The 14,867-nt window shown below is 46.7% G+C and overlaps 1 protein-coding gene across 1 annotated transcript; it reads left to right on the forward strand.

Moving 5' to 3' along the window:
• The first annotated feature begins 4,452 nt into the window (after positions 1–4,452).
• On the forward strand, positions 4,453–10,010 carry LOC307070796 (E3 SUMO-protein ligase CBX4-like). Its single transcript, XM_079729450.1, has 5 exons — positions 4,453–4,773; positions 4,974–5,017; positions 5,550–5,615; positions 6,973–7,039; positions 7,696–10,010. The coding sequence occupies exons 1-5, from the start codon at positions 4,705–4,707 to the stop codon at positions 9,301–9,303; spliced, it is 1,854 nt and encodes a 617-aa protein (XP_079585576.1). The 5' UTR covers positions 4,453–4,704; the 3' UTR covers positions 9,304–10,010.
• Positions 10,011–14,867: the final 4,857 nt, after the last annotated feature.

A 14,867-nucleotide genomic window follows, 5' to 3' on the forward strand; every position in this document is an offset into this window, starting at 1 on the left:
GGCCCTTCAGAGAGGTGCTTCTCCCCTTGAGACAGGTGGTGGTTCTCCCGTTAGAGAGGTGGCTGGCCCTTCAGAGAGGTGGTTCTCCCCTTCAGACAGGTGGTGGTTCTCCCGTTAGAGAGGTGGCTGTCCCTTCAGAGAGGTGGTGCTCCTCCCCTTAGAGAGGTGGTTCTCCCCTTCAGACAGGTGGTGGTTCTCCCGTTAGAGAGGTGGCTGGCCCTTCAGAGAGGTGCTTCTCCCCTTCAGACAGGTGGTGGTTCTCCCGTTAGAGAGGTGGCTGGCCCTTCAGAGAGGTGGTTCTCCCCTTCAGAGAGGTGGTGGTTCTCCCGTTAGAGAGGTGGCTGGCCCTTCAGAGAGGTGGTTCTCCCCTTCAGAGAGGTGGTCCTCCCCTTAGAGAGGTGCTTCTCCCCTTCAGACAGGTGGTGGTTCTCCTGTTAGAGAGGTGGCTGGCCCTTCAGAGAGGTGCATCTCCCCTTCAGACAGGTGGTGGTTCTCCCATTAGAGAGGTGGCTGGCCCTTCAGAGAGGTGGTTCTCCCCTTCAGACAGGTGGTGGTTCTCCCGTTAGAGAGGTGGCTGTCCCTTCAGAGAGGTGGTGCTCCTCCCCTTAGAGAGGTGGTTCTCCCCTTCAGACAGGTGGTGGTTCTCCCGTTAGAGACGTGGCTGTCCCTTCAGAGAGGTGGTGCTCCTCCCCTTAGAGAGGTGCTTCTCCCCTTCAGACAGGTGGTGGTTCTCCTGTTAGAGAGGTGGCTGGCCCTTCAGAGAGGTGCTTCTCCCCTTCAGACAGGTGGTGGTTCTCCCGTTAGAGAGGTGGCTGGCCCTTCAGAGAGGTGGTTCTCCCCTTCAGAGAGGTGGTGCTCCTCCCCTTAGAGAGGTGCTTCTCACCTTCAGACAGGTGGTGGTTCTCCCGTTAGAGAGGTGGCTGGCCCTTCAGAGAGGTGCTTCTCCCCTTCAGACAGGTGGTGGTTCTCCCGTTAGAGAGGTGGCTGGCCCTTCAGAGAGGTGGTTCTCCCCTTCAGACAGGTGGTGGTTCTCCCGTTAGAGAGGTGGCTGTCCCTTCAGAGAGGTGGTGCTCCTCCCCTTAGAGAGTTGTTTCTCCCCTTCAGACAGGTGGTGGTTCTCCCGTTAGAGAGGTGGCTGGCCCTTCAGAGAGGTGCTTCTCCCCTTCAGACAGGTGGTGGTTCTCCCGTTAGAGAGGTGGCTGGCCCTTCAGAGAGGTGGTTCTCCCCTTCAGAGAGGTGGTGCTCCTCCCCTTAGAGAGGTGCTTCTCCCCTTCAGACAGGTGGTGGTTCTCCCATTAGAGAGGTGGCTGGCCCTTCAGAGAGGTGGTTCTCCCCTTCAGACAGGTGGTGGTTCTCCCGTTAGAGAGGTGGCTGTCCCTTCGAAGAGGTGGTGCTCCTCCCCTTAGAGAGGTGTTTCTCCCCTTCAGACAGGTGGTGGTTCTCCCGTTAGAGAGGTGGCTGTCCCTTCAGAGAGGTACTTCTCCCCTTCAGACAGGTGGTGGTTCTCCCGTTAGAGAGTCGGTGGTCCCAGGGTATTTATGGCTCTCCTGTATTGCTCGTGTTTCCCTCGCTGAGTTGAAAGTATAATATGTGAAGAACTGTGAAGAAATACATTTTAAAAGGATTATAGACCTTTCTGTCACTCATTCAACAGGGATTATTTTCCTCTTCCTCCTAAAAAGCTGCTGTACAAACACTCTTTCAGTGGGTTGGGGCGGGGGTGGTGACTGTGGTGGGGGGGAGTCTGATATGTATGTTGTGTTGAAAACTCCCCATCGACGGAGTGACACATGTTGATGTTTTTTTAAACAACTGTCATTTCCAAGTTTGCCGGGTCATGCTCGATGACACGTGCTGACAGATTGCATCCTCTTTTAGACTTAAAGACAACCTGAGCCCCTTCCCTCAAAGACCCCCTCCCCCCTCTGAGGCTCGCGGGGCTGTAATTCCCGGTGTATTCTGTGCTCGGACCACCGACCAGAAAGACGAGACCGATCTGCTGCCGCCATGGCACGTGTTTTCTACACAGCGCTGTCGTGTGTCGGTGTTCCGTGTAATCAAATGACAAAGCGGAGGCCAACCATTCCAGGAAGGAAACTCTAGATTGGTATTTCGGGAAAAGCTATAAAAAAAAAATACAATGAAATGAATTAATTTACAATGAATGAGCTGAAAGAGGATATAAAAGTGGGAGGTCACACCATAATCAAAAAGACAAACATTATAACTCATAAACTGGTCGGTTAATTGTCCCGTACCGAGTGTTTCTGTCCCCGCTATGGGGGCATTATGGGATGGGTTCAGCCAAATGTTAAAACGTTGATTAGGGATCTCACAGTGTCAGTCGACTAAGACGTACGGCCTAAAGCCTCGAGGAGAATAACGAAACTTGTGTAATGAATGTGTTTTTTTTATCCTGGTAGCCCTGCTGATAAGTTATTTTCCCAAGTTTGAAGTTAAGCTCTTGCGTGGAAAATAAAATAGCTCTACACACTGGGAGTAATAATTATTGTCTTCAGGGTTCGGACTTTATTTACTTTTATTTCCCTTTAGTTAATAAAGCAGTCGTGTATCAGACCCATTGCCACAACCACAAGGTTACACCTATAAGGACATGAATGTCACCGGAATGTCACCCTTACTCATGCTTTCCAATAGTTTCGATGATCAACCGCTCAGCATTGTTTAACCCGGATTGAGCGGTCCACCTCAACGCTCACACAGGGCGGTGTATTAATACGCGCACGCACGTGGACGAGCGCATTCCGTCCCCCCGATACGTGCTTCACACACACACACACACACACACACACACACACACACACACACACACACACACACACACACACACACACACACACACACACACACAGCCTCAGAAGGACGACGTTACCCCTAGCAATACCTTTTATTATTCGGAGGCTTCCCTGCGACGCCTCCGTATTTATTTATTTATGAATGTCAACTCCCAAGCCTTGGAGGTGACTCTGCGTTACCAATGTATGCGTCACGTACACTCGCAATTGCCAGGAATAAATAACACCTATATTTGTATATACTCTATTAATATAGATGTATAACAACTCTCCTGTCGTAATTATTAGTGCTCTCTGTTCGTCATCGGCCATTTCTAACGAACTGACATCTATCTGCCCGTTGGTGGTCGGTAGTCAGCCCGTTGCAACACAACATTAACCAACGGTACTGGCGCACCGTGAAGATTTTTTTTAACCAACATTCACCCATGGAGTAAACAAACAACAGACAAACAACAGGCTGGTTATTGTGATATTTTGCTGTGGTTTGTATAGGCTCCCCGTGTCCTTATAAGGAAGGGCAGTCGTGCCCGTCTGCAATAGGCTGAACATGAACCGCTCTTAACCATTTCACTCCCGAATTTTATTAGGTGACCAATTTGAAACGGTATCAAGTGTGATGCATAAGCTTATTCCTGTGTGTGTGTGTGTGTGTGTGTGTGTGTGTGTGTGTGTGAGATAGGGGGTTTGTGTGTGTGTGTGTGTGTGTGTGTGTGTGTGTGTGTGTGTGTGTGTGTGTGTGTGTGTGTGTGTGTGTGTGTGTGCGTGTGTGTGCGTGTGTGTGTGTGTGTGTGTGTGTGAGCGCGTGCTTGCGGGCGTGTGTGTGTTTGTTTGAACGTGTGTATGTGCATTTGAGCATGTGTGTGTGTTTCTATATTTGCCGGAGATAGCAATAAACGTCGCTTGTGACAACGTGAAAACGAGTGTTGAGCGGTCGGGTTTCAGGACAGAGGTTCAGTCTATATGCTGTCGTAACCCGGGCCGTTTTAGTTCTGACAGTCCCACCAGAGACCCCCGAACAGCCGCCGGTGATCAGCAACCACAGCCCTGATGAGCTGGAGGACTCCTTCGGGACTCACACACACACACACACACACACACACACACACACACACACACACACACACACACACAGCAGCTATTTAGGTGACACGGCACGGCTATGATGGATCATAACGATGCTCATTCCAACCGAACTAACCGTTCACAAACGAAATCATTTCCGGATATTTGCCTTTTAATTACTAGGTGTGATGCATGTGCATCGAGAGGAAAACGATAAGGCCTGGCTTCATCAGGCCAATTATGTATCACGGAATCAGCCGTTTCATTTTTTTTATCATAAAACTAAACCGTGCTTCTGGGTTTCATTTAAACGCCTCACAATTCACCGTTCGTGTGCCAGGTCGGTTCAACCAATCGCTTGTCGTCTTCTCGTGCACATTTGGCACCATCTCTTCCCCCCTTCCCATTTCATTTCGCTCGCTCGCCACATTTTTCATTGACACGAGCGAAGGAGACACACTGAGCGCGTCCCAGCCTCCCCGAAACCTCCTCCACCCGCCTCTCTGACGTCACGTCGATGGCCATTTGCATGAAGGCTTTTTCTGCTGCAGCCTCCACCACTCCGCTCCGCTCCGCTCGTGCGCAAACCGTCTCACACCGCCGCGGAGAGCCGACCCATCCCGACCAGGCCGAGTCAGATCGAGACCGAAAGTGAGGGGGGAGAGTGAGAGACGACGCTATACGAGGGACCGTGGTCGCATGAGGCTTTTTCTCCTTGAAGAGGATCAGAAACACGGGCTGCAGCTGGTTTGACGGATACCGCACGACCGAGCGAACCGAGGCAGTCCCCCCCCCCCCCCCACCCCCCACCCCCCCGTCAGACATGGAGCTGCCCGCCGCGGGGGAACACGTCTTTGCGGTGGAGAGCATCGAGAAGAGGAGGAATAGAAAGGTCCGTGCGTGCTCGCGTTTTTGGGATATCGGAGGTTTGACGCGTAAGGGATCGCGGGCCAGGAGAGAGCCTTGTCGCAAGGCGTTTTTATTCCCCGTTGGGTAGCCTCGGGTTTTATCTGTACGATTTTATTGGGATCATTTGGATTGGATTTACGGTGCTGGAAGGTGTCGCTCATATGCTGTTGTCTTTTCTTGCAGGGGAGGGTCGAATACCTGGTCAAGTGGAGGGGATGGTCTCCAAAGTAAGTGGACTCAGTGAAAATATGTTTAAAAAAACACCTCGAAAACAATGCGTGTGCGCGTGTGTTTTTGAATGCGCGCGCATGTTGACTATTGCGCGTGCTTGACGTGTTTGCATCTTCCGACGTGGTGGTTCAAATCTAGTCGGCGAATGAACAATCAGGCCTTTCTGGCCACCGTCCTGAGGAAGTTGTTAACGCCTTGCCCTACTGACACACACACACACACACACACACAAACACACACACACACACACACACACACACACACACACACACACACACACACACACACACACACACACACACACTATTTATATAAATTGGATACACATAAATATATATATTGTATACATATGTATATAAATATATATATATATATATATATATATATATATATATATATATATATATATCGTAGACCTATAAATATATACGTATTATATAGATACACCCACATTACACCTTCACTTTACTTAGTTGGGGGGTCAATGCAATAGCAGCTGCCGCCACTCACCCCTCCTACTTTGCTCAGGTACAACACCTGGGAACCAGAAGAAAACATCTTGGACCCCAGACTCTTGGATGCCTTCAAAGACAGGTGCGTTATGAACGTGAACACCTTCATCTAAATATGGCTTCAAAACTATTTAATTTGCAGATCCAGCAATATAGCGACGGACAAGTTCCTGTGGCAGATACAGACCACACTTACACCGTATTATGATAATTATTGTAAGTTGCCTGCCTGATATGGAAGCAAAAGCTGGAACTAGACGCCTGCAACAAAGCTAACAATGTCACTCTGACATAATCTGTCAACGTGACTTCCTGCAATGGCCACAAACTGCCATCACATGTTGGCTGTTGTCACATCTTGAGGGACATCTATCAAGGCCAAAACCTTGTGTTTAAATTGTCAGAAGCCTTCTCCTGTCCCCTTCTACTGCCCTGGAGTCACTTAAACATGTGTAGGGGTCAGGAATTACAGAATTACAGCGAAGGATCGCGTTAAACATCTGTTTCTGCCACTTGCGCCGCACTAAAGGAGAGAGTTTTTATGGAAACTAATTGTGCCTCTCCCCTGGGGGGGGCAAATTGTCTGAATGCCAGACTATGAAAATACACTGAGTCGTCATGGTAATTAGATGTGAGGGAGACGCGTGGGCATGGGGGGGGGGGGGGGGGTGACTGACATCACTTGTGTTTGTGGTATTGAGTTACTGCTTCAGAGTTGGGCCTGAACAAACGCCTTGGTTAAAAGAAGCAGAAATAAAACTCCCTAGATCTTGACATACATTTATTTAAGGGTGGAAACGAAGAGAACTGTAATTAAAAGCATACAGAATCAGACTATACGGTATATGTATATAGTATGATTCGACTAAATACATATCACTTGTCTATGTTAAGAGGCTTGGCATTCCATTGACTTTTTATTACTGAAGGGACCCAATAGGAACGTATTGTTGTAAGATAATAATAGTACATTTGAATATGTTTAAAAAAATATTCAAATCTAAAGATGACCTGATAGCTCTTTTTAAAATGGCTTACAATTGTCATGTAATTTACACTTATTAAAGGTACAGTAGGTAATTTGGGATAAGCAGCCAGAGTTAAGCCAGATTTTTAAGGTATCCCACCAAAACAATCCTACCCCTCCCTTCATGATTCCCTCACAAGCTCCCCCCCCCCCCCCCCCCCAACAAACAAACATGTGACTAGCTTGCTGGCTTTAGCAAAAAGTCTGACCAGCCTTCTTGAAGACCCCGTAAGCCATCCAATAATTTCTTACAAGTCAAATAAAACGATGGGATGTTGTTATACAGGCCAGGGACAGCCACAGATACCGGATTTACAGAGAATTCAACAAATATGACAATATACGCTTGTAAATGAAAATGCCTCATGGTTTCATGGGGATTAATCTTTTTTTTAATTTTCCCCCTCCGAAGAGAAGGGCAAGATCAGCTGATGGGATATCGCAAAAGAGGACCAAAGCCCAAACATCTTCTAGTTCAGGTAAGAGTAACATGACCCAAGGATTGCAAAACTACAATTATAAAGGATTAGTACATTTACAGTTACACAGAATTTGACACTCCAAATAAATATTTGACTTTGTGACAACAGAATATATGACATTATCCATTATAAACTTATACAAACCTAGCGATGCATGCTAAATGAGGGGGAACGAATTCCATTTAAATCATCAATCAAGGAAAAGGGCAAAAGGCCAGTGGAACCCCTGAGATGAGGGTTTGTGTTCCTGTCAGGACGGTGTGGGTGTAACACATCGGACAAAGTCAGTGATGGGACACAAAACATCCAGTGACATTCCTCTGGGCTGGGGCCACAGCCATGGAAGCTGCCCTGAATGGTGAAAGCGACTCACACATGTGAACATGTGACTTGCTTGGGCCCCAGAGTTGGCAGGGTTTCCTCAACAATACCTGTCAACTACCAGAAAACCATGCTTTCACATCTTAATCTAGTTTTTGTTCAGCTTCAGTTGAGGCTGAGTTACTATTGCTCCATGGGAACCATTGTTATAATAATGAACATAAATGTGGCCCTTATGGGCAAATTTGCTGTGTAATTAATTTTAAAACAAGATGAGTCCTTGTTTTGACCATACTGACGCCCCAATCCTTAATCAACGGCTCTTTTGTCAGGTGCCATCCTTTGCCCGGAGATCCAGCATCCTGTCTGATCTTCAGGAGGCCTCCCTGGGCGAGGACAGCTGTCAGAAGGCGCCCCCCCCCATCCACATGCTACACTCCCAGAGCCAGCAGTACCAGCTGAACAGCAAGAAGCACCACCAGTTCCTGCCACTGGGCAAGGATGCCGAGCAGCAGGCCAATGGTAAGAAGAAGTTCTACTACCAGCTCAACAGCAAGAAGCACCACCCCTACCAGCCCGACCTCCGGATGTACGAGGCCCCCCACCTGAAGCCCAGAGACGCTAAGGTTCCAGAGGTGGCTAACCAGGCCTGGAACCTTCCTCCGGCATTGCAGCAAAAGTGGGTTCGCGACAAGGACTCCGGCTGCCTGACCAAAGTCAAGGACATCACCATGGAGCTGAAGAAACTCCCAGCGGACCTCAATGGACGTAAGGAGCCAGAGAAAGTACAGCCCTCCGCTGAGAAAGACAATCCGTCACCGCCGAGTTCTGTGAGCAACGGCAAGCTTAAGATTGTCAAAAACAAAAACAAGAACGGACGGATTGTTATCGTCATGAGCAAGTACATGGAGAGCGGCATGAAGACGGCCAAGATAAAGAACGGGGACTCTAAAACGGTGGACGAGCCTTCGCCCGACGAGGAGAGTATCGACAACGAGGTCGAGAAGATGAAACTCATCAAGAAGCTCGGGCTCATGAACGGATTTGCGAAAAACCTCAAGGACAAACCCAAAATTTCCCGTGCTGAGAACGGCCATACAGAGACGGACCCGCCTCTCGAAGCAGAGGCCCGAGTGACGGAGCAGGATAAGCAGAAGGAGGTCGGGGGTCAAACATCTCCTCTATTGGATCAGCCTTTACAACTGACAACCGGAGCTAACCTGACCACGGGGCGTGCGGACGAGGCGGTTCCCTGCCCGACCGAGAGTAGACTGAGCCGTGAAGGACTCAAACGGCGGTCTTCTGCCATGGACAATGAGGACCAACCAGGAGGCAGTAAGAGATTCTTGAGCTCCGCAATCAGCACACCACACACCTTGTCGTCACCACCTCAGAGTGCAGTCGAAGACCAAAATGCCTTTACCGCGGGTCAGTACGCCAACCGGGAATACGGATATACCGAGCAAGAGGAACCCATTGATTTGAGCGTTGTTAGGACCAGGCCTGAGGCTGTGATCCAGACTGAACTGTGTACGGAGACTGAAACCGTAACGCAGGCAGACACACAAACACTGTCCGGGGCCAAGTCGCCCACACTTCCAGAGGAAACATCAGAGAGCGACCCCACCTTGGAAACACAGAGCCACGCTTTCAGCCCCAGTCACAGTAAAGAGGCATCGTTCCAGAGTCACAGTAAAGAGGAATCGTTCCAAAGTCATAGTAAAGAGGAGGCATCGTTCCAGAGTCATAGTAAAGAGGAATCGTTCCAGAGTCACAGTAAAGAGGAATCGTTCCAGAGTCACAGTAAAGAGGAATCGTTCCAGAGTCACAGTAAAGCGGAGCCCTTCCCCGCGTTCAAGCCTTTCCTGGGGAATATCGTCATTACAGACATTACCACTAACTGTCTCACTGTCACGTTTAAGGAGTATGTGACGGCGTAGCACAACCCGTGATTGCTTCGTCGTACCGACTATGATGTGTATATTTGTCTTATGTTGTACATGCAATATATGGTATTTTTGGATGCTTGAATGTACAAAAGAGCAATTATGTTTCTTGTTTTTTTAACCGTCTTGCTTTACCTTGACCCCTTGTTTGAATGGTTGACATTTATGGTGATTTCTAACACGCTTCAGCAGTTACTACTACTGGTGATCTGATCATATGCAGTATCTGATTTAAGCTCTTATAACTGAAAGAAACGTTTTTTTGACCAATCTTCTATCAGCGAATAAGCACTTACTCTTGTAAATAATCAACTTTTTAGGGTTTGAATTACGTTATCATTAACACACTCAATTCTACATCAAAAAAAAAATGTGTATGAAGAATTTTGGGAGGACAAATTCTATGAAAGGAAAATGGTCAAATACACTGTGTGTGTGTGTGTGTCTGTGTGTGTGTGTGTGTGTGTGTGTGTGTGTGTGTGTGTGTTCGTGTGTGTGTACGACGTTAGCTGCCTCCGTGCGTGTGTGCGTGTCGTTAGGTGCGTTCGTGCGTGTGTCACAACACGAACCAGTGCATTACAGATGCACAGGTCGTTTAACAGAAAGCATGCTGCCTGGACCACTCAGGCGATAGTTAGACAAGATGAGGAACCCTGAGAACCATGTTTAATGTTATTTGTCATGAAAAAGAGTCAAAGGAAATCGTTGCTTTAAGATTAAATATAAATGGGCAAGGTATATGCTTTTTTTGCACAAGTCTTCATTATTCTGTTCATTGTCGGGTACGCTCTCAGTACCCTAAATTGAGCGCAATTCACATCCATTAAAGCGTTTGTAACATTTCTTGGACCACGGCATTGGCGTTATCTCGTTCTGCATGCTACCACTCAGTGGCTCCGGAGAACTCAAGTTGAGAAGGTTGGCCCGTTTCTAATCAACGGCCTTCTCTTTGTTCTCACGGTAATGTGAACACCGCACATAAACAATTTCCATGCATGGAGCTTTCTGCCGCGGGTCTTTCCCATGACCTTCGTGGTTCAGTGTAGGCCTGCACAACTACGCACACGTTTGGTAATGTTTTATATGGCGTGACATTCGATGTTTGCACCATTGAAGCCTATCCCACGCTAGTGTAGGCCTATATAAGGCGTAGGACCCGTGTGGTGCAGCACATGAGTCGATTTGATTTGGGGAAATCCTTTCAGGAGGGGGCTGGATGCCCGGGGGGTGGTGTTTTAACGTAACTTTAAGAATAGTCTTCGTAGAGCCGCTTTCTTATTTTGTGCGGGTAAACAGTGTCGGGCTTTCGGCGACCCGTTTCTCAGTGCTAACCTTCTTCTGCCCGCCTGCACGCTACTGCGTTTGACCTTGTCTCTCCGACACCCTCCGCGCGCCTCATGTGCAGACCGCATAACGCACACTAGAATAATAATTTAACTAATTGATTCTGTAATGTAAGGTTATTATTAGCTGATTGATCATCGTACATCCTACCGGAGGAGACCCTGATGAATCCCATCAACGACGAAGTTCCAAGCTATCGGATATGGGGTCTAAATAGACAACCAATTAATGGTATGGGCCCCTTTCCCAGTAGGAAGAACACGGGTGTAATACGCATACACAACAGTAATTATGGGTCTGTTCGAATTAGGTTTGGCAGTGAACCGGTATAGACACAACTAGTCGAGTAAATACACCATGGAGGAGCACGGAATAATAATGATAAACCTACAGGAAGTTACTTTACTCTTCTATCGACGACCGGTAAAAAAAACATTCAAAATATCTAAGTCGGCCGACAATTGTGTTGATTTTAAAATCCCAGATAGAAGAATGGTCCACGTTATGCTGGCGTGTGCAGATATGAGCACGCGACTCAGAATAGGCCCGTGTGTCGTTCTGTGAGGGGTGATCCTAACACGGGGTGTCCTGGACCAGAACAGGACCTGCTATCGTCCCCAGCTGTTCCCCCACCCTCACTGCCTCCTAACCCGGGCCGCCACGGGCTATTTACAGCCGCCGGCGGGTTGGGATGGATAAAAATAATTGTTATGGCTTGAATGAGCCCTTTTTATGCAGGCTACCTCAATGCGCCAGTTGCTCTATGGTTGTTATATGCATGGAACGTAAGTAGGCCAGGCCTGTTTATAATGTGGGGTACTTTGTGACTCTCATGATTAAAAACAGCCTTTTAGAGAACAAATTCACACAAAATAAAAGCAATCAATAGGCCTTATGCATGGTAGACCTCAGGTTATTGGTCGTCTAATATCCCAGTAAATGAGAGCGACTCAACAGTACCGTGACCTCCGACAATAATCATCTCATATTTAGGTAAGGAAAAATAGTGCAACTTTCGTTAGAGAATCATTTCATTTAGATATGGTTCCAACTAATTCGCCCGTCTTTTACCCTTGGGAAACAAGCAATGAGTCAATCAAACATAATTTCAATTTGTTATACACATTTGCCCTTCATTTCAGTCTGTTCTTCAAGTAAATGTCTTTAATAATGATGCGCTACGAACAAAACACCTTTCGGGTGTACCGTGTTGGCACCTTAAAATCCGGAGGAATACTCCGTTTTATTGATGTAGGCCTACATATATTTTAAATGGTATCCGTATAGAGATCCCTCTATAGAGATCCCTTTATACGGATACCAAGCCACGAATAATAGATCCCGCATTACGGATACAAAGAATAGATCCACTTTAACCCGCAATATTGAGACGAAGACTCGTACAAGTAACGCCACGTGACGCGGGTTGGCGTGCGACTCGGAGAACGTCTCCTGCGCCGCGCGTGATGCAGACCGACGCCGCGGCCGGACTCCAAACGCTCTGTGCGCGTGCTGGTGAGGAGGAAACAGAAAATGTCCGTCCGCCGCAGACTGTCCTCCGCACTCTGTTCTCTGCAGACCGTCCGATTCGTTCTCTCTCGCAGCTCCCCCGAACCCTTCCGCAGCTGCGGCCGGTAACGACCTAGAAATAATTTAACACGTGACAAAATACATCCTGTTTCCTTTTGATTGTTTTCTTTAGTTGTATTAATGGTTTAATGTTTAAAAACATTCAACCTTTTTGACCTTTTGTAACTTCCACGAAGCATATGAACAGGCCTATCTTGATTTAACCGCAATTTCTTTCGTTTGCGTGAAGATCCACGTCCAGCGTGGCTTTACCTAAGATCCGGTGCAAACGCGCTTTTTTTTTTTTAGCGTGAACCTAATCACAGGCAGGCCTAGATGTCTGTCGCTTTGACTTGAACGTCCAGTCTCTCCTCCCTTCGAATCCGTCCGCCCTGGATTAGTCAAGGGGCGGCATGTGGCTCGAGAGGGATTGGGTTGACTTGCAACCGGATGGTTGCCAGTTCGATCCCCGGTACCTCCTAAGTGAGTGTCGAGGTGACCCTGAGCAAGAAAACTGCTCCCGATGAGCTGGCTGTCAGTGTGTGGCTGACCCCGCCGTTGGTCTGTGATTGTGTGCATAAATGGGTGAACATTATGCAATATTGTAAAGCGCTTTGAGTGGCCCCTTCAGAAAAGTGATATCAATTCATTCCGTTTACCATGCCTGTCCGGCCTGAATCAGTCATGAAGGTATGGCCTGGATGAGTCATATGTTGAACCATTGGATCCGAGTCACCGTTTGAACCCAACAGGAGGTGGATAACCAGTGTCTGTCTGTCTGTCCCACCGTGTTGCCGCAGTTGGTTACAAGTTAATTGATTGGGGTCGCCGGGGCTGGTTTTAGGAAAGAGCTCCAGGCTACAGAACAGACGACGCCATATTTACCTGAACTATTTTAGTTTACCTGAACTAAGTTAAATCCGTCGTTTTGGAATATTCCCATTTAATATAGACTTTGCAGTGAAAGGGTTGCCTGGAGTTTGACGTGCGCAGTGACAGATCTTCTGACGGGTCGATCGCACGACATTTCAGTGGAGTTGCTGTACAGCAGTTGATTACCTTAATAACAGGGCTTATCACCTTATTAACATGCCTTAATAACAGGCCATATCACCTTATTAACAGGCCTTATCACCTTATTAACATGTCTTATTACCTTATTAACATGTCTTATTACCTTATTAACAGGCCTTATTACCTTATTAACATGTCTTATTACCTTATTAACATGTCTTATTACCTTATTAACAGGCCTCATTAACCGGCCCTATTACCTTATTAACAGGCCTTATTACCTTATTAACAGGCCTTAGTAACAGGCCTTATTACCTTATTAACCGGCCTTATTACCTTATTAACAGGCCTAATTAACAGGCCTCATCACCTTATTAACAGGCCTTAATAACAGGCCTTATTACCTTATTAACGACCCTTATTAACTTATTACCAGGCCTCATCACCTTATTACCAGGCCTCATCACCTTATTACCAGGCCTTGTTACCTTATTAATAGGCCGTATTACCCTATAAGACCCAGGCCTTTTATGTGCGTAACCCACATTGCGTTAGGAAGCAAACTGTTGAACACATAGGCGTTAACACATAGGCCTCCATCTTGTCTGGTCATTTGAAAGTTATTTCAGACATCCTTGGGTCAGGTCACAGGACTAAATTGAAATAAAGAATGCATAAAGGCCTAAAAAAAAATCCTTCAGGCTCCGACCTTTATTAAAGTCCATAAGGCCTAGAGTTGCACGCACATTGGCATACGGCCTACAATAAGATGGCTATGGGCGTGTATAATTAGGCAGCTCATTAGGCGTGTCAACAGAAAAGCTAATCCTTGTTGAATCCTTTGATAAGTACGCAGTCGGCGAATATCACGTCATCTGTTTCTGAATTCTGTGACCTTATTTGCGTCAGTGTAAAACCGGAATTATCCTTACATCTTATTTTATTTTCCATACGGTTGGCCGTAAAGCTGTAGGCCTATTTCTGCAACCCTTTAAATAAAAGGACGAATGAAAGGCGATGAAATTATTCCTCGAGAACTAATATTAAAGGCTTTATATTAGAAGGACATTAGGCCTAATTGATTTACCTGAAAAATTAGGTTTAATTTGTCTAATTGCATTGTCGATGGTTAACAATGTTACTGATATCATGAATGTCAGTTCACAAATCTTACGAAATCCGAATATTAAACAAAACAGACACTTCTTTAATTAATTAAAAACGAATGGCCTAAAGATATCCGGTTTTCATTGTCCGTTTCCTTTGATAGACCGCACCTTAACAATTAAAGGCCCTTATTGTCCAAATGGGAATCAATAAAAATGATTTCTCTTCTGAAGGAACAATCTACACTTCGGTTTATTGAGGGAAGAAATAGCCTACTAAAAGAGGGACAAAATATCAAATAGTCACCGACGTCGGCAGGCTTAAATTCCCTGTTAGGCCTACAGTAAAACTATTTTTGAAAGTATATGTTTCAAACTGTGTACTCCTTGCCTACATTCAATATAACCTCTAGTTTCCACGAACTTAATTATGGATAGAAAGGCTGGTTAAATATTGTAGAAAGGCTTCTGTCTTCGGACAGCCGTGGAATTATCTGTAGACTATATAAAAAGCATATTGCACTA

The sequence above is a fragment of the Pollachius pollachius genome (assembly GCF_949987615.1).
Source record: "Pollachius pollachius genome assembly, chromosome: 2".
NCBI classification, from domain to species: Eukaryota; Metazoa; Chordata; class Actinopteri; order Gadiformes; family Gadidae; genus Pollachius; species Pollachius pollachius.

Bases quoted from the DNA above. Each gene is read 5' to 3' on its own strand.
- LOC307070796 (XM_079729450.1), top strand. From the start codon at position 4,705: ATGGAGCTGCCCGCCGCGGGGGAACACGTCTTTGCGGTGGAGAGCATC. The intron at 4,774-4,973 runs GTCCGTGCGTGC...CTTTTCTTGCAG, and splicing joins AGAAGAGGAGGAATAGAAAG to GGGAGGGTCGAATACCTGGT. The intron at 7,040-7,695 runs GTAAGAGTAACA...CTCTTTTGTCAG, and splicing joins CCAAACATCTTCTAGTTCAG to GTGCCATCCTTTGCCCGGAG.